Here is an 18,575-nt window from a genome sequence, read left to right as displayed (position 1 = left end):
TAGTCGTCAACACCGCAATCGCACGGATTTGGTTTTTATGATACAATAAACGAAAGAAATCGAGATGAGCTAGATTTTTTACATCAGATAATGATATCATTTAAATTGAGTGGTTGAATAAAAGCATCATTGGCTGACTCCCTGCATGTAGCGTATTACGCACTTGATGGTGTGTGATTGCGCGTCAAGCTCGCAGCAAAGAGTCACTAGATATTCACAAGTAGAAAGCTAGATATTTCGAGCAAACTTGTATTACAAAACAGGTTAAATTTTAGAGATTGTCAAGGTGCATGCTCGTTTCGAGTTGATTTTTTTCATGCTGCCAGCGTCATGCATAGTGGCGGCCAGTTGAAATGCAATAAATCTCAACCAAAGGTGTTATAACGACATGAAAAAGAGTAATCCATGAAAAAGGTTCACAGTGCAAAACCTATCAAGGTTCGTTTGTGAACGTGAACCTCTAAATTTTCGAGGTTCACACACAGAACGCGGACGTGAACCTCACGTTCACACCATCCCTAGTAATTAGGGTTGCATTTATAACAAATGGTTGTTTAAAACACTTTGTTTAAAATATGTGTACAGTGTTAAACAATGTCTTAAAGAAAGGCCTTTTTAAAAAAAAAAAAGAATTTTAAGTTGTAAAATTATGCCATAATTGTGTAAATACATTCCAATAAACATGTTTTATGATCTCGTGGACAATTACCACCCGATACAGCCGACGTATACGATATGGGATGGTTGGAACCCTCAAAATAGTCGGTTCAACAGCTATAGTACGTAGATATTTCGTTACAGGAGCTATATTTACCCTATATTTTCACTTGTCGATGTCAATCCACTATGACGTCTCAATTGCATATTCAAGACGTCATGGTTTACAAAAAATATGTCTCAAAGAAGGGCCTTGTTTTGAACAGGTTTGTTTTAAATTGATTTTTGTTTTAATTAAAACCCTGATTGTAATACCGATTTGCAGTTTTATGACTGTCAATAATTTTATGAGATATAGAATAAAGCTCTGCGAATTTTAAACTTTGATAACTGAATCTTTCTGCAAATATCTGATTATCACAAATATAGTAACCTACATGATACATGGCTACATAAGCGAGCCCAATTGATGATTATAGGTAGCAACATAAAATGAAGAACTTGTGAATGTCTTCTGTGAACGCGAATATGTCCTTAGCAATATTCACGCCGTAATAATGAAATGAATGGTAATTGAAAATGTAGCTATTGATTCGTTGACTTTCTCATTCAAAATTTGTTCCGAAGATAGAGTATCCTAATACACCACTAACTTCAAATACTTGAAAAGCTACACAATCATGCAGCAAGAGGGCAAAATCGCAGAAGCCAATGCACCACCTCCGTATCAGAACGACGCTACGGAGCCGGTGACGACGTCACAACCAATACCTGGAGTAGCTACATCATATGCACAACCTCATCATCAACCTCCACACACTGCAGCTCTACAACAGCCCAGTATTCATCCAGCACTTACCACAGTGTCTTATAATGTACACCACGCCAACCAAGATCCGCTTACCCTTGTGCAGAGTCAGCCGGTGGCTCGGTTGTACCCGCAAGAGAATATCAGGGTGAGTCATGGTTTGGATATCTGGCAATTTGTTGAATCGAAAATGCTTCTATTGAATCAAAATTCACTTGTACTGTCAGTAATTAAAATGCGTGTCACGTTGAATATGACGTTTGTAATGTGCAGCTTTATGTTGAACCAAGTTTGCTGATCTGAAATGTTCTTAAAAAACTGTTGAGTCGAATTTGCCTAAGATGGGCATTAAGTCACATTGAGAGAGTACGCCTAACCACGTCTTTTTGGTTCTAAACAAGTTTCATGCCCAATAATCAACTTATAACAATTAGAATTTACATCATACCGACCGAAAAATCTATGAATTATGAGAACCTATCCATTGTTATGCAGTATGCCGTGGCGTAGGCGAAGGTACCCAATGCAGCCTGTAATCGTGATTTTACCAGATCGATCGAACAGCCGCAACAGATGCTGAAAAAGACACGTGTGGCTCGCGAGCCCCGGGTCCCTGATACATCGCCTAAAGGAGTAAGCCGTGAAGTTGGTTACGCTACCAGTTGGCCGACACGCCGCCATAATAAAGAATATTGGCCTGGTGTGAATTCACACCAACACCATTGTTGACCACTATAGTCGAAAACAACATGAATACCAAAACGACAACCGCAATTTTGCTCATACTGCTTGAAATTATAGTTGAAATGTTTGTGAGACCACTGAACACATTCACCACAGCGCTAGTAAAATATGAAGAAAACTCACGTTTGTATACAGCGACGTGTTATATTAATAATATGCATGTATTTTTTCGCAGGATGTCCCCAATGTTCCGGATAAGATGATATGCTCCATCATCAACATGTTATTCTTCTGCTTCTGGTTGGGAGTTCCTGCCGTCATCTTGGCTAGTCAGGTAATACTATTGTAGCATGTCATAAGCCACACCTCACTGCAATGACGTTGCTCTGAGTGCTTTTTGTTCGTTTATAGCTTCCTGGATAGTGAGGAGGCCGCAATCGCAGAAAAATTGATCATTGTTGCATAATTTCGACGGCGTTCAAAATCTATCCAAATCCAGAATGGTTCGAAAGACGGTGTAAATCAGTGGTTTTCAATCTTGCCTCTAGCGTCCCCAAGCGGCGCCGGCGATTTCGAAAGTGGCGAAAACGCTCAGGGGGCGATATGGGGGGCGCTGGGCTCAGGGGAAGATATGGTGGGGCGCTGATATGGTAGTATGACATATCCCTAATCAGTATTCTGGGCGAATTAACATTCCACAAAACATGCAAGTCTAATGTTCATTGACACCAAGTGTACCATATTGTAGTGTAGGCTACCATAAGTAACTGATCTGAATAAAGTCTGTCGCCATTCGCCACACGACATATCAATCTCCCAGAAAATCGGTAAATCCAATCCAAATCTAAATCTGTTCAGAAAAAAATCTGTAAGCTTAATCTGATCCAATTCAGACAAAATCTCACAAATACATTTTTTTCAAATTTTAATCCTAATCCATCATGCTCATCTCTGTGTTGCAATGACTGTGCATAAATTCGAGACCGTACGGTGGTTCCGTGGATTTATAAATAATGCTCGTTTATTTTCGCACTGGCTTGGCGGTTACTGATGTGATGTTGGTAGTTATTCAGTTACAAAAGTCATGCTTATTAATAAAGATTCTGGCCGTATCGAAGAAGTACTGATCCGGCCATGAACGGAAAACCTTTCGAACCGCCGTGGGGTAGCATCATATCCATCAATAATAGCGCTTGAATTGAAATGTGAGAGTGCTGAGCTGAATGCGGAATTGCCAAGTACTTTAATGTGACCTTACAAGGCCAAACCATACTTTGATTAGCCTTATCGCAAAATTTTGGTTGTTGATGACTACGATTTTAGTTCGGATTCATTGACGTAACCACATTTTCACTTCATCTTTGAATATGATTGAAAATGAAAGATACGCCCAATTTAGAGAATTGAATCCAACTATCTATTGGCAATTATAAGAGAACGTGTCGTCCAAAGAGCGACTTCGCGTGTGCGCTCGCAAGAAGATCATCGACGATGAAACCGAGGCACATATTGGCCGATACCTTCGATATAGATATGTCCAGTCGCCGTATAGTCTTGTTTTTATAAACTTAGTCCTGCGGTATACAGAAGTGACCCGCAATAGATGCAAGTAGCAATTTTATCGACTGAATTCAGTTAGTTTTAGGGATTGTCGCGACTATAGAACATAAATGCACACTGAGTTTTCATGACATAAATGTTACATTCTTTCGATGCGTAGTAACATGAAAATCTAATTATGGTTACCTAATCCGACTCGCTCCTATAGGACGTCTAGAAAACGGTCATCAACCGTCAAGTGACCAACGCCGCGGTTCGTAAATTGCATTTGGTCCTTTGGCAGAAAAGGTTAAGCAGTGCACCCCTGGGCTTTGGCTATTATATGATCTTGGCCTAAAATACCGACACTCTTTAGTACCCACCGTAGTGACCTTTCGAGGAAAGCTAAGACGGAGACAAATCTGCTTGACAGACTTTCTAGGTTTTTGATAACTGAAATTCGGCATTTATCAACACTGAACTGAAACATGCACTTCCAAGCATACATACATAGGCAACTGAGGTACAAACAGAATGAACAGAGCGAAGTATATTAATTCCAGTAATCAGTATAGTCAACCAAGTGTCTTGAGCAATCACCAGATTCACCCATACACCAAGAAAAATATGACTCGGATTTATGACGTCACATGCTCGTATCGTCCCTGAATCTACAAGCAGCCTTTTTCAATCAACTTCTCAGCAGCAAAGACTTCCAACGAAGAGGCGGGTACACCGGCTAGCAACGCCAAATTGAATTTGCAAATTTAAGCAAAATGACCCCGTCGGCTACATCTAGAGCATTCGCTGTTTCGCCTCAAAATATGCGCGTTCTCCTTTCAGAAGACTTATTCTGTAAAGCAGCCAATTCAGAGCCGTTACCCAATAAGGCGATTGTTCCGTTCCTGATTTCTCGAAACCATGTTAGCGGTAGGAGGCGGCATTTCATAGGACGAGGACAAAGCCTGTGCCGGTTCAACAGAGTCAGATAGCTGCATGACTTTTTGGAGTGTTAACTCATCATGTTCAAGAAGACGCAATCTGATACCAGATGAGAGCAAGCCAGTTATTAAGGCATCTCGTACGCGCGATAGAGCGACCAACTTTCGAGAGACCTCGGCGAAAGTCTTGCTAGAGTAGTGGTTCCCAACCTTTCAGTCTTCATACCTAACTTCAGATTAACTCCGCGTTTTCATTCCCCACTGCCCAAAACTCTCGTCGTATTTTCTTTCAACTTTTGTCATCATGGAACAGCTATTTGCTTGTTTGAGTACACAAGACACGTAACCACAACAGTACGCAAGACAATCGCCTAACTGCAACACAAAAGTATTGTGAACTGATACCGGCAACCCTAAGGGTACCGTATTTTGTAAATCTGAAAAGAGGACACTCTTTCAAAATTCTCAAATTCTCAGTCTTGCAATTTGCAATACCGGAGGAAAATCCTGAAAATCTAGTAAATATTTCCCACTTCGTGATCAGTCACTCGAAATTGACCCTATATCTAAACAAAATTCTCAAAAAATAGGACATTTGCGCTTCATCCGTGGACACCTTCAAAAAAGTCAAAAATAGGACAAATCCTCTTGGAAGAAATCTTATGTTATCCCTAGGTAACCCTTAAACAGGGGTTCTACATTTCCCTTGTATGACGGGCCGCATTTTAACAGCAAATGACGCTGCGGGCCGCAGAACATTATTATCATGTATTTGTGGGCTACTATTAAATTTAGGGTACTGTATCCTATTTACCAGTCGTATACGGGTCGGTATGCACCTTTTAAACCCTTCCAACAGAGAACTGAATTCTCTGTTTCAAAGCGCGAGCGAGCATGTATAAAATTACGGTAAATTTTTCGTTACAGAGGCCATTTTCGCGGTGAGCTCTCAGTGATATGAGAAGAAGTTTGGCGTTCGGGGTCATTTCTGAGCAAACCAATCAACCCTTCTCCTTTCATTTCATGGCGGGGGCCCTGCACCATTAGTTACAGAAGTTAGCTTTTTCAAATTGATGTTTTTCGCTGTCCCCCTCCCACGTTTGCCAAACCAGTGTTTTCTATGCAAATATGTCCACTCCGATAAAAGGCTCCTAGATAAATAGCTATGCAATGTCTGTGGAGTCGGTGAATTCATCCAATGCTAGGAGACAACGTGTTTCAGAATATTCGATAAAAGATCGACTGACATTGCTGACATTGCTCATTTTGGCCACTGTTGAACCAGACAACTGTCGCTTCGACTTATGTCAGGTGATGTTGTCATTGCTGCAAAGTTCTGGAAACAGCACATACTCGAAGAGTTTTATTGAAGTCACACCTTCTCTGGCAGATTTCGTGGGTTTAGCCCAGCAATTTTGAACGATGTGTCTGTAACGTCGTCGGCAATTTTACAATACCACAAAATATAGATTGCTGGGCTTGAAACCTAGTTAACATTTGTTTAACTACTGACGAAACTGTCGCGGTATCGTTTTAGGCTTCTATGCTTCGTTACGACTTACGAAAACTGTTTTTCGACAAGTATGACACATCAGATTTCCATTTCTATATGAGAATGCAAATTCATTGTTCCACGCTGAGTTACAAACTCAATTCTCGCCGTTAAATTTCCCATTCCTTGTTCCTGTTTCTGTTCAAACCAATCGCAGTGAGTGAAACACTCTTTAATAATGTGCTTATACATAGCGGGATGCTCGTGAACCGTAGTCCAACCGAATACAGATTCGAAACAATAACAATCTCAACTCGAAACCAGAACACATCAATAATGAGTAATCAAACGAAATAAAGACGGTGGGATAAGAGAGCTAAGCAGCTCAATTATTGTGCAACAATACCGTGTCAGTAATATTTGCTTTTATAATGAAAGACGTCGCGGGCCGCAAAATAAACGTCTGCGGGCTGCATGCGGCCCGCGGGACGCGGGTTGAGAACCCCTGCCTTAAACAGTCACCGAAAGCGTATTGTCACGTCATACTGGTCGTTCCGGATGAGTTTGTGACGCCATCATGGGTAATCCCGAGTTAAAATGAGTTTTTTTTCAACAACTGATAACGGTATTCGCGCATGTCTCTCCGTAAATAAGTAGACTAGGGGTGTCAAACTCAAATTGCGCCGCGGGCTGGATTCAGTCCTTCAAATCGCCCGAGGGCAGGAAAAGTCAACTGATTCCAAAATGTTACCCCATGGCCTTGATTTTCACTTGAAATATTCTTTAATAAGCTCATATAGAATAATAATACACAGCTCATAGGGGTTTTATTATAGCTCGTCGCCACACCTTAATTCGCGAACGATCAAAGTGGCAAAAATACGATGATGATCCGGTTGAATTATAAATTACTAACCTAATCTCGAGTCTAGGGACCGATAGGGTGGGAGGCGACACGGTAGGGCGATCATAGATATTTGAGTTGTATATTTGTGTAACTAATATATTTTCCGTGTAAACTGCATATATCTGTTTCGTATTCGCGTTTTTGCATCTGTGAAGAACTACTTTTGGGACCATTTTCTATAAAACTCTGAACTCAGTGTGTACTTTTTGCTTCCTCGAATGAGAGAGAGTGAAATCACAACGTCAAAATGGTTATAATGTGGCTTGTGAACGTGCTCGACATTTGCCGTTTCGGGAAAATATTTTATGGAAGTATTTACTGCAGAAAATATCACTATTTGTTACAAATGTGATGGAAAATAAATTTATTTTTCGATTCACTCAGAATTGCTTCGCGGGCCGGATTGAATCATATGGTGGGCCGGATATTTGACACCCCTGATGTAGACTATCCTCTATATCAGTAGTTCTCAACCGGGGGTCCGCGAAGTATTTTCAGAGGGTCCGCGAAACCTCTGAAGTCGTTGAATCATTGATTAACAACCTAATTGACCCAATTTGTATTTTTTTAATCAGGGAAAGAATGAGACATTTTCGCTTCATAATTGCTAACACTTTCGGGATCATATCATTAAAATGGTCGTCTGAGATGAAATAACCGACTGTGCAAACTCAGTTTAATTGCCAAATTGCCAATAGCCTGCTAATGCAAACATATTCGTGTTCAGAGTTGTTTGCTGGGGTTTGTGAGAAATGAAATGTTGAAGAGAGCAAAGTCAAACACGGTGACTTCGAAATGTTTGCAAAAAATTTCGGATTTGGATATGTCAGTCTCAGTAAATTAGTAAGCAGTAGTTTCGAATATAAATTCATGAATTTTTTTCCTAATCTGCCCCAATGAAAGAAATAAAAACACGCCATGAAATCTATTTTCTCCTGTGTTATAACCAATAAATACCTTCAAGATGAGATGCTTGATAGAAATGACTCGTCGGAAGCGTGACGCGTTAGTATTACATTAGCCACCACCTATCTTTGGGAAATGGATTTTGGGCACGCGTTCATATCAAATCGAAGGCACGTATTTCCAAGACAATTAATAAAGCTGATAAATTTCCTTCGAAATAATATAAGTCTACCCAATTTCTACATAAACTATGGTTTTATTTTCAAGGAAAGTCATTTTGTGACTGTTTATTACAGAGGTCTCAAACTCAAATGTGCTCGCGAGCCAATTTTCCAGTTTTGACGACGCCGCGGGCCGCAGCATCAACAGGGGTATTCCATGTCTTTCAAAGTAGGCCGTATTTGACGGGATGAAATTGTTTTATTGAAAGTGAGCCAGTCGTACAGACTGACATTCAACATTCATCATAAAAATTTGATTTACTCTTGTATCAATTTAGGCCTGGCATGAAAAAAATTATCACATTTATAACTATTTGATTAGAAGTGTTGTTGTATTTTATATATATTATTATAAGATATAGACGTCATTTGAGCGGACAAATATATAATGTTATCCTAAAAGCTATCACGTTATAATTTTGCAGCTACTATGAATATTTTGAATTTAACAGATTGATAATAGAGATTAATCTGCTATCACAGCTTTTGGGGTTTAGCAGTGCAGCCCAATCCAGGATTCGGGTATACTCCTGATAAGTGGGTTATTAAGCTCATGGTCAAATAGCCTACCGTTGCCATAACTACTTGCTTAGTTAGCGAATGTTAAGCTGCGACCTTCTGATCTATTACTATTCCCATGAAACGCGAATGGTTTGTTGCGTCCATGGTTCTCACCAAGTGACGGCTTTCCGAGTCCACTCCGGTCATTTTCATTTGGCCATCGAGGCAGCCCGGGTCTGAGTAATTCTGATAAAGGTCGCGTCCAAGTCTAACTGACAAATTTCAGTCACCATCGTCTAAGGGTCAGGGTTTATCATCATGAATTGAAAATGTGGCGAAATAGGGAATCTCTACTGCATGGTCGCGGATAGTGAAGTTTGATGATTAGTTTTCGGCTCTCGGAGCAATGCTGTAAGAGGGAATTTTCACTTTACAACTTGAAAAGATATATGTGGCATTTATATGTTGTAAAATTAATGAAAATCTGGAATGTCGTCGCGGGCCGCACGAAATGCTCTGGCGGGCCGCATGCGGCCCGCGGGCCCTGTGTTTGAGACCCCTGGTTTATTACTAGCCTACAATTAATATTTGCACAAGACAAATGACGGTTGCACGATAATTGAGCTAATTTGGAACGAGAAATTGAGGGGTCCACGAGGTCCATGATGGTCCAAATGGGGCCCACGAAGACAAAGAGGTTGAGAACCACTGCTCTATATCATGTCCAACAAATGCGTCTATTTCCCATCAGACACCATTGAATTCTCCACCAGTGGGGAATTCCCCATCGGTTGGGAATCACTGCTAGAGTTTTGCTTAGCAGTTGCTTTGCTAGTAAATGCCTAGCATAGGCCTACATAATATTCTTTTCTGGTGTCCTCGAATCAGTTTTTTGGGGTCCGTAAAATGGCAAGACGTCATAGAGAACTACAAAAACGTTATCCTTTGAGAATGACGTTGTCGTAAAGTAGCTTGTTTTAGGCCTGGAATAACTTAAACGGTGTTGAGCTTGATGTGATGACCTACTAGCCAGTGATTTCATAAATTTTGACGGTACGCGCAACCACCCACAAAACGTGACGGGATCCGCGATCGAAATATTTTCAAAACCTTTCTCTAAACCAGTGGTTCCCAAACTGTGGTATGTGTACCACTCGTTGCACGTGAAGGTGTCCAAGGTGGTATGCGGGTAGATTATGTTTTCTTCGACCGCAGGGAGTTATTAGTTCAAGTGGGGTTGATTTTGAGTATTTTTAGGCCGTCGTCCTCGTGGGCAGAGGCTATCCCAGTAATGACGGCCTACGCAGAAGAGATCTAGTCGTAAAGCATTGTAATTCCGTTATAATATATTTGACCACAAGAATTTTAAAATGGATCCATAATACAGAAATCATACAGGCCGACTGCGCCTTATAATGGGCAGTTTATTTCCTGTTTCAGTGCCTTCGGCATCTCACACGGCGGAAACATTTTTAGACCGCCTTCAGCGCGTGTAACTTATGTAGGGGGTGCGCGTGCTATGCATGATATCTCGAAATGGTACGTGGGGGGAAAAGGTTGGGAACCAGTGTCAAACCGGATTGAAATTCATTCCGGCGCATGATCGTTCACCAGTTGCGTCAATATAGTGTACATACAATGGCCGCGATACTAGCGAGTCAATGCGATGTCCAAACCACATAGTGTCGGATATAAAAGGGCAATTCGTGATTGCATAGATGCGCGCTTTCCAGTTTGCAATCAATGGTTTTGTCCACTCGACTTGTCGCCTTCTGCAACTTGGAAGCGCAATACGATTGTGAAAGCTGTCACGCAATTGTCCACCGGATGATAAGTATTCGTTCTGGTGTACTGGTGTGATGTGATTTCGAGATCCCGCGGCGGCATCTATAGCCTGCTTCCGTTGGACCTTCATGCATATTCTATTTTACAATATTTCGTGATACTATTTTTACTTCAATATATTCCAGGCCAATAGTTTGCGGACTCGCGATCCACATAAAGCGCGTGCAAAAGCGTACGCAGCCAAGGTATTGAACATCGCCGGCTTTGTGATCGGAATCGCTTCGATTGCATTTGTCTTGATATGGTTTTACGGCGTTTTGGGCCTACGATATTAGGCGCCGCGTCGCTGCCGCTGGAAGCAGCGGAAATTCTTCTTATAGGGGTGAAAACATGAACTTTTCCTTTAGACGTTCGCCATAGCGAGGTTGCAGGGATTTGATCCAATTGCAACTTTGACGCTTCCACGCTCGGTGTTCCCATATTATTGTCCGATTTTCACAATAAAACGAGTTCAACATCCATTTTGCACAACCGAGCCTCAGTTTATATACTAAAATAATTATTGAAATATTTTAAACGTTCCCATCTTGTTACCAACTGCTTACATGCAGTTAAAGGTTATGTTTGTAACTGTTTCTTTGTAATTTACAAGAGAGTTTACTTTTTATTCAGCTGACTCATTATATATAGGCCTACGCATGATTGCAATGATAGAATAGTGACAGACAAAGTCTTTATAACTACAGTTAAGAAAATGTTGAGGCTGTTTTGTCTGTGCTGATGGAAATAGAAACCAGGTCGTGAAATGGAGCAGAAATGAAATCGAGTAAATAAATGAATAGTAGCCTATCGCTCATGTGCTTTTACGAAGTTGTTTTATTTGATGACTTTAAATCTTGTATTCTAGTCCGGATTAATTTCATGTTTTTATTCATCCAGGCAGATCCAAGTCAGGTCAATTCATTCAGAAAACGTGACTCGAGTAATACCAATACTGCCACATATGCGTAACATGTACGCATAGTAACGAAGGAAGCACGTGAAATGAACGTCTTCGACAATCAACGATTCAAAGATACCTAAACCAATCATACGGTTTATGCTTACAAATTGCTATGTGTAGCGCTAGAAGAATTTAACACAGATAGTGAACAGAAAAGAAAATATATTTGTTTCGATAGGAGACACATATCTACACAGGGCCGTAACTGCCGCACCCAAAAACCCCCAATTGGGGGGAGGGCGAGCTCGAAGGGGGCCCAAGATTATTTCGTGAATTAGCATAAATTATGGAACTTTTTCAAAAAATTTCATGTTGCCAAATATTTTGTTTATGGGGTACTCGTTATAGAAATGGCCATATCGGCGTTGGCCATTACCGCGTCACAACGCACCAAGACATATAAAGTTTTAGGCCATGCAACATGCGACTACGAGAAGTGTGCCAGAACGGTCGGCAGCGATAAAATCTTGGCCGTAATAGACTGCCATTCTGCTGACCGAAAACGTCATTATATAAACAAAATACATATAGGTTCAATTGTCAATATAGGCGCCTAAATGACTGACGCCGAATGTTCCTGTGTTTGAAATCTGAACCTCACAAGACAAATACTATCACGCAGGAGAAAATTATATGCCAGTGAAGGAATACCAATCTGAGATCGTGTGATCTTTCATTTTTTTAGTGCGTTTGGGCGATTCTATATTTTTTGATGTAGCAGACAGGAGGTCACGAAATAACATGTAACGAAGTCATTGCAACGGGTCCGCCCGTAGATGTTCAATTATTATTTACGGGCTCTACAGTTTAAAAGACACCTCACAGCTCTACCGGTAAATCTGATTACGTGAGCAGAGAGGACAAGAAGTTGATACCAATATATATTCAATTCCCGGTCTTATTGGCCGATTTTATCATGGTTTATCAAAATTTTCGCGCTCGCAATGGCTCGCTGAACAGTGCATCTGTATTTTCGTGTCGAAAGCGAGTAACGTGATGGGGGGGGGGAGGTTGGTCAGTTTATCACCCCATGGGAGCCCAAGACTCAAGTTTTTTGGGGGTGACTGATGAAGTGCTGTTTCGTTCCTGCCAACGGGTATACCCGGTTATGTTTAATTATTATTGAGGGATCCTACCTTTTCGAACACACCTCACTCAGCTCTACCGGTACATCAGATTACGTGAGCAGAGAGAGGATACAAATTTATAGCAGTATATATGCATTTTTCGATCGTAGTGATCGATTCAGTCATGAAAAGCAGAAATTTCTCGCGCTTCGCGCGTTTAGGCCAGAAAAGCTGACCCACTAAACGCCCCCCCCAAAAAATGTAGCAGATCAGTAGTGGTAAACCACGTAGAGCCTAACGGGAGTTTAGGATCGGTTTATCTCGATATGGGGCCCAATACCAACGTTTTTTTGGTGGGCCTGACGAAGTGCTGTTACGGTCCTGTAATCTACAATTCATTACATATATCTTGATTTACTTCATATGTTAGGCCAGTGCACCTTTTAGTATTATTCGAATTAAGTAACTCTCGACAGGTTTCTGACCATCAGTAAATGGTTTGTTTGTGACATGAACAAAGATTGATTGCTTACAGCTACGTGTTGGGTGAGTTTGTCATTCGATAAGTATAAACATATTGTGTCAGAGGCGACAATAGGAAGAAATATAAAGCTTCCATGACATCACTCCTGAATTATCGTCCATTCAATGGGACGAAAATGTATCGATTTTAAATAGACTCCAATGAAAACACTTGATTATTCTATACAACAGCGACGGGGAACATACGTAAGTAAAAGGCGTTATTTTATAAAGCAGTAATAGTTCCCTACCTTTTTGTCATCATTTCCCACTTCAGATTCATTCCGAGTCTTCATTCCCCACTACCCAAAACTATCGTCGTATTTGATTTTAACTTTTGTCATTACGGAGCAGTTATTTGCTTGTTCAAGTACACAAGACACACAACCACACCAGTACGCAAGACAATCGCCTATAACTGCAACATAAAACGTTGCGTTGTTTTAGACTTCATTTTCGAAGTCTCAAAAAACAGATCTTGTATTGTATTATGGGTAAGGCAGCAACAAGTTTCGTTCTGATTTCGTGAAATCTATCTTGGCGTGACAAAAGTTACCTCCAAATGTTGATCATCACTTCGCAAATATGTTTATATTTTTAGTTTATTTTCTCCTCCTATGTTCACTGATCTAAGTGTAGTAAACGTTTCATTTGCGATCAGCGTGTTAACAACGCTATCTCAATGACCTTGACTAATCTTTAGCCACCAAGTGTCATAATTTTTGTCTAACCTAAAGAGGCACTGTGTGCAGCGATGAATATGATGTGGCATCAAATTAAAAATAAAATTGAGAAAAATGAATTAGGCAGCGGTTATTTTTTTTTCAGAACACCACTGCCGAGTCAATTCAAGTCAAGTCATTTTTGGAAACTGACTCGAGTCATCCAAACACTGTTCGATATTGATATGTTCAGGCACCGAATTAGCCGTCACCGAATAGTCCTAATCTAATCCCCGCGCGGTACAATTGCGCTTAGCGGAGGAAAAATGCTACCCGTGTTGAAATGCGAATTTAAAAATTACTTTTCCTTCAGTTTAGTCTCGTACGCGTGAGCGATAGTCTCGTACGCGTGAGCAATACCAATTTCTTTCGATTAGCGGCAATCATTACCTGAGTTCACGAAATAACTAGATCCTTCAACAAAGTAATTATTATTATTGACAAAATTCATCCTTAACTCTTTCACTCTCCTAACTTCGCGCTTCACGCGACAAGAAAATAAATGGACTGAATGCACACAGGTCGATGCTTACTAAACCGATGTAAGCAAATTAATAAGTCATGCGTTTGCCATCAGCTATTTCGGCTCATGAGTGAATCGCGTAATACCGCCTGTAAAGGGTAGTGATGAAATTACCCGTATGGGTAAATGGGGGTCTGTAGCTATTAGGAGTTGCGTTCTCAAAAGTGCAATCAAACATAGCCGAGCTGGTCGCAAAAAATTAGCTGCACCTTCCCCATTGACACCATGATATCAGACGTGTTGTTTTGTCTCGATTTCGTATAAGGGACCGCATGTCATTTCAAAAATTGCCAGGGTGCCGTTTTGTGAAATTTTTTGAAAAGTTTGAGAAGAAATCCTTACGGACGTGAAATCTGCAATGGATGGATCATACCTATATAATTATTATGCACTTCATCACATATGCTTCCTGCTCCAAGCAAATGTCAATCAACTCTGATTTAACATGATCCCTTTTCCTATGCTATCACACTGGAAATCGTTTCGCGATATTCCTACATTTCGTCCGATACTATGCCCAAAACTTACGAGTTTAAAACTATTAAGACATCATAGATGCTTTATTAAATGACAGGAGCATTTTCCATTTGGAAGAGATAGGCCTAGTTCGATGTTTTGATGATGAATAAAAACACAGCATATCATTCGAAATTATTTACGTGAAAGCATTTTTATTACATAAATTAATAAAGAATTGGAAAATGCGTCTTTAAATCTGTGAAGTTCGGGTCGCGTACATTCATTCTTGAAAATATTTATTATATGGAATCCTGACAAGATCAAAGCTAATTTCTGCTTGTTGGAGGCTTCTTCATTAATAAATGTTGCATTAATTAAATTGATTCGATATATAGCTTACCTATTTCAAATTGAAACCATTGGTGTCATAGAAATACCGGAAGAATAGTGATTGACAAAAACTGTGTCATCTTTTGCATGAACTAGGCTACACATCAGAATGATATAATCATATTGTCATGCTGTGACGAACGCATACCTTATCAGCTATGAACAATCGAAACTGAAATACAGGAAGTACTGACGTTCTGTAAGTGCGTCAACTTTTTATGAGACGATAACCTCATTAATGTAGGCTATGTGTAGGCTATGCTATATGTAGTTTTTTTTTGTGATATCTTATTTAACCATTGTTAACCAATTTTAACCACAAGTTTATTGTTAGACTTGAATGAAATCTACGACAATAGAGCGCAATGATTAGGAATGAACAATAAAAAATAGCAGATAGGACACGTTGTCGCGCAAGAGATTGTGAGTCACTGCTGCTATCTTCGGGTCTCTGTAATCCCCTTGTTGGCAATCAAACGCTCCAGGTCTCTCACTATCTAAGGCAGTGGTTCTCAATCTGTGGTACGCGAAGGTCACCAAGTGGTACACGAGTTGATTTCTTATTTTTTTGGCGGGAGAGAGTAATTAGTTCAGGTGGGGTTGATTTTGAGTTTTTTGAAGCCATCGTCGTCGTGGTATGGTACATCCGTGGCAAGGTACGTCCTTTTTTCTCACCGCCGTGACATGTTGTGCCTACATGACCGATCCATTCTCTGCTGATCCAGCCAGACCTACCTGTCGGGACAGGGGAGCAAGAGGAGCTCATAGATATCCAGGGTGACCAGACAGCAAATACGAAACACAAAGATTGTTCTCCAATAAACTTCTGGCTTAGCATGGACTCCTTGTACCCCACGCTATAGCTTATCACGCTATTCCCCAGCTGCTAATTTCACTTCTACGTGGGAGTGCGAGCAAGGATTTTCATCCCTGATAACTATATCAAGTGGAAGAAACGAAGCTTACTTGTTGCGTCCATGCTTAACTTTCGATGCGCTGTGAGTCATGCATCGACCAGCTAGTTGAAAATAAACAAATGCAGCCATCGCATTAAATAAATTGACTTTTGGTATTTCATTATGTTGTTCTTCTTGTGACTGGTGGTGAAGAAACTGCCATGCACTCATGAACCCTGCCTGATAATGCCTAGTTTATTAGAATTTATAATTACACCGCGCGTAGATCAAATACGTGAATATGACGTCTCAAATATTGTAACTTATGTAGGTGGTACGCGATTCATACTCGGACTCGAGTCACTGGCATTGCCTATACACATTGGGCTTACCAGATACGTCCTCTTTCAAAAGGATTTGTCCTCTATTTTAACTTTTTTGAAAGTGTCGGAGGAAGACACCTAAATGTCCGCTTTTTAAACGATTTGTCGTCTTTTTTGAGAATTATGGTTGAATGTACATGTAAATTGGCAGATATATAGGAAATCAGCGGCCAAGTAATGGTCCGACGGTGTTTTCTGGACCTCGGCCAGAGAGATGAACTATTTTAAATTTTATTTCTAGTCAAACGACCACAATGTCAGGACAAAGTAATCATTTTTTTCAGGATTTTACTCCAGTATTGTAAGTCTGAAAATTTTGCAAAACTCTTCTCTTTTCAGATTCCCAAAATATGGTAACCCTACAATATTAGGTTTCGTCCCGAGATCTTTGTGGTTTGGTGAAACAGCCTTGCTATTAGTGATTTAGTATGACAGCTAATTTCGTGCACTGATTTAAATATTTAACGAATTCGGATTCGGAAATGTGTGACGTAACAGCTTGAAGCAGGGACCTTGTAAAAACGCGATTTGAACTTGAATTCGGAAACAATGACTCGTAATTAAAATTCGTACGGCATACTTCGGTATATCGTTTTCATCTTGGACTACGCATGCGACCTACGTAATGTATATAGATTACGTAATCACGGTACATAAAGAAACTTGAATTCAAAGAATACGCATATCCCATTCGGTTTATACAGCCTAAAGAAGTGATTCTCAACCGGTAGTCCGCGGACCTCTTGGGGTTCGTGAAGCATTTTCAGAGGGCCCGCGAAGCCTCAAAACAGTTGATAACCCAATTTATATTTTTTTTAATTCGGAAAATCACGAGACAGTTTCGCTTCATTAGTAGTATAAATCCAGTTCTGACATCAACAGAATGGCAGTCTGAGATGAAATATCCTAGTGCGCAGACTCATTTCAAATGCTAAACTGCCAATAGCCTAATGAAACAAATATTTGCTGTTTAGAAATGTTTTGTTCGGGATTGTGGAAAAAAGGTTGGATGAGTAAAGGTCATTCACGGTTACTTCGAAACGTCATGAAAATCCATTTTCTCCTGTGATATATGTAACCATTTTCCATAATAACTTCAAGATAAGCTGCTAGATAGAAATGACCAGGTTTGACGTTTATATGGTCATTAAAAAATTTGTTGGTAATTTTGGTGCCATATTTGTTGCGGTCATACCCAAATGTGTCGTCGTAAGCGTAACGCTTCATTATTACATTCGCTATCACCTATACTTCTGGCAATGGATTTTCGGCACTCGGTAATATCCAATCGAAGGCACGGATTTTCAAGACGCGACCACGTATTTCAAGAAATGCAGTCTCAGAATTCACTTTGAAGTAATAGATGTCAACCCATTTTGTTGCTGTTTATCACTAAGCCTACAGTTATCATTTCATTAGACAGATGACGATCGCACGAGAATTGTGCTAAATTGGAACTCAAACTTCGTGGAGGTCCGCGGGGGTCCGTGACGGTCCGAAAGCGGTCCGCGAAGACAAAAAGGTTGTGAACCACCGGCCTGAAGTTTTAGTACACCTAATAATATCTATATTTTGTGGTGTAAATTCCAAGGAACTTTATGTGGGTCGGTCAGAATCGTGTCGGGCCGCACAATGCCCAGGTCTGCTGTAGAGTGAGACATACTAATACGCAATATATACCCTGTTTACTATACTTGACTTCTTTCATTATCTTATTTCAAAAACATTTGCTGAAAACGAAATATCCACAAACAGAACAAAATATATCTAATGAATACCGTATTGTCTAGCAACAATTGTGACTTCTCTATATCGGATATAGCACCATAGAAATGAAGTAAATATGCTATGATACCATCTTCTAATGTTGGGGCGTACATACCTGCTTCATGCGCGAGCCACATATCAAAAATCTTAGTTTCAATCTCAACACAGCATTTCAAAAATACGAATTAATTCCGTAACAATGAATTGTAGGCTAGCGAATGAATTTTCTTAATGAGTGGACTGGTGATACGATGCGTCTCCAATTGGGCTGCAAGAAGTTTGTAATCGTTCTGATATGACGTCGGAACAGGTGGAGCAGTTCCTTCAAGTTCTGCTGAGAATTTATGGAAGATTTCAGTTCCTTAATCTTACTACTCTGGAAATCTAGGTTTCGTAACTCGT

The 18,575-nt window shown here is 40.3% G+C and overlaps 2 protein-coding genes across 3 annotated transcripts in view; both read left to right on the top strand.

Moving 5' to 3' along the window:
• LOC145453240 (uncharacterized) overlaps positions 1 to 18,575 on the top strand; it is a 185,708-nt gene that overhangs the window by 157,155 nt on the left and 9,978 nt on the right. The window lies entirely within an intron of this gene.
• On the top strand, positions 216 to 11,112 carry LOC145453372 (uncharacterized). 2 transcript variants are annotated; one of them, XM_080331337.1, is made up of 4 exons: positions 216 to 923; positions 1,344 to 1,613; positions 2,385 to 2,483; positions 10,627 to 11,112. In XM_080331337.1, the coding sequence occupies exons 1-4, from the start codon at positions 690 to 692 to the stop codon at positions 10,774 to 10,776; spliced, it is 753 nt and encodes a 250-aa protein (XP_080187463.1). In that variant the 5' UTR covers positions 216 to 689; the 3' UTR covers positions 10,777 to 11,112. The 2 variants fall into 2 exon arrangements, with proteins under 2 accessions (XP_080187463.1, XP_080187464.1); XM_080331338.1 differs by lacking the exon at positions 216 to 923 and having other exon boundaries at positions 1,009 to 1,613.

Source organism: Botryllus schlosseri, chromosome 13 (genome assembly GCF_051294905.1).
Source record: "Botryllus schlosseri isolate E-star chromosome 13, Bs_hap1, whole genome shotgun sequence".
Taxonomy (NCBI): Eukaryota; Metazoa; Chordata; class Ascidiacea; order Stolidobranchia; family Styelidae; genus Botryllus; species Botryllus schlosseri.
This window is presented reverse-complemented; position numbering and strand designations above follow the sequence as displayed.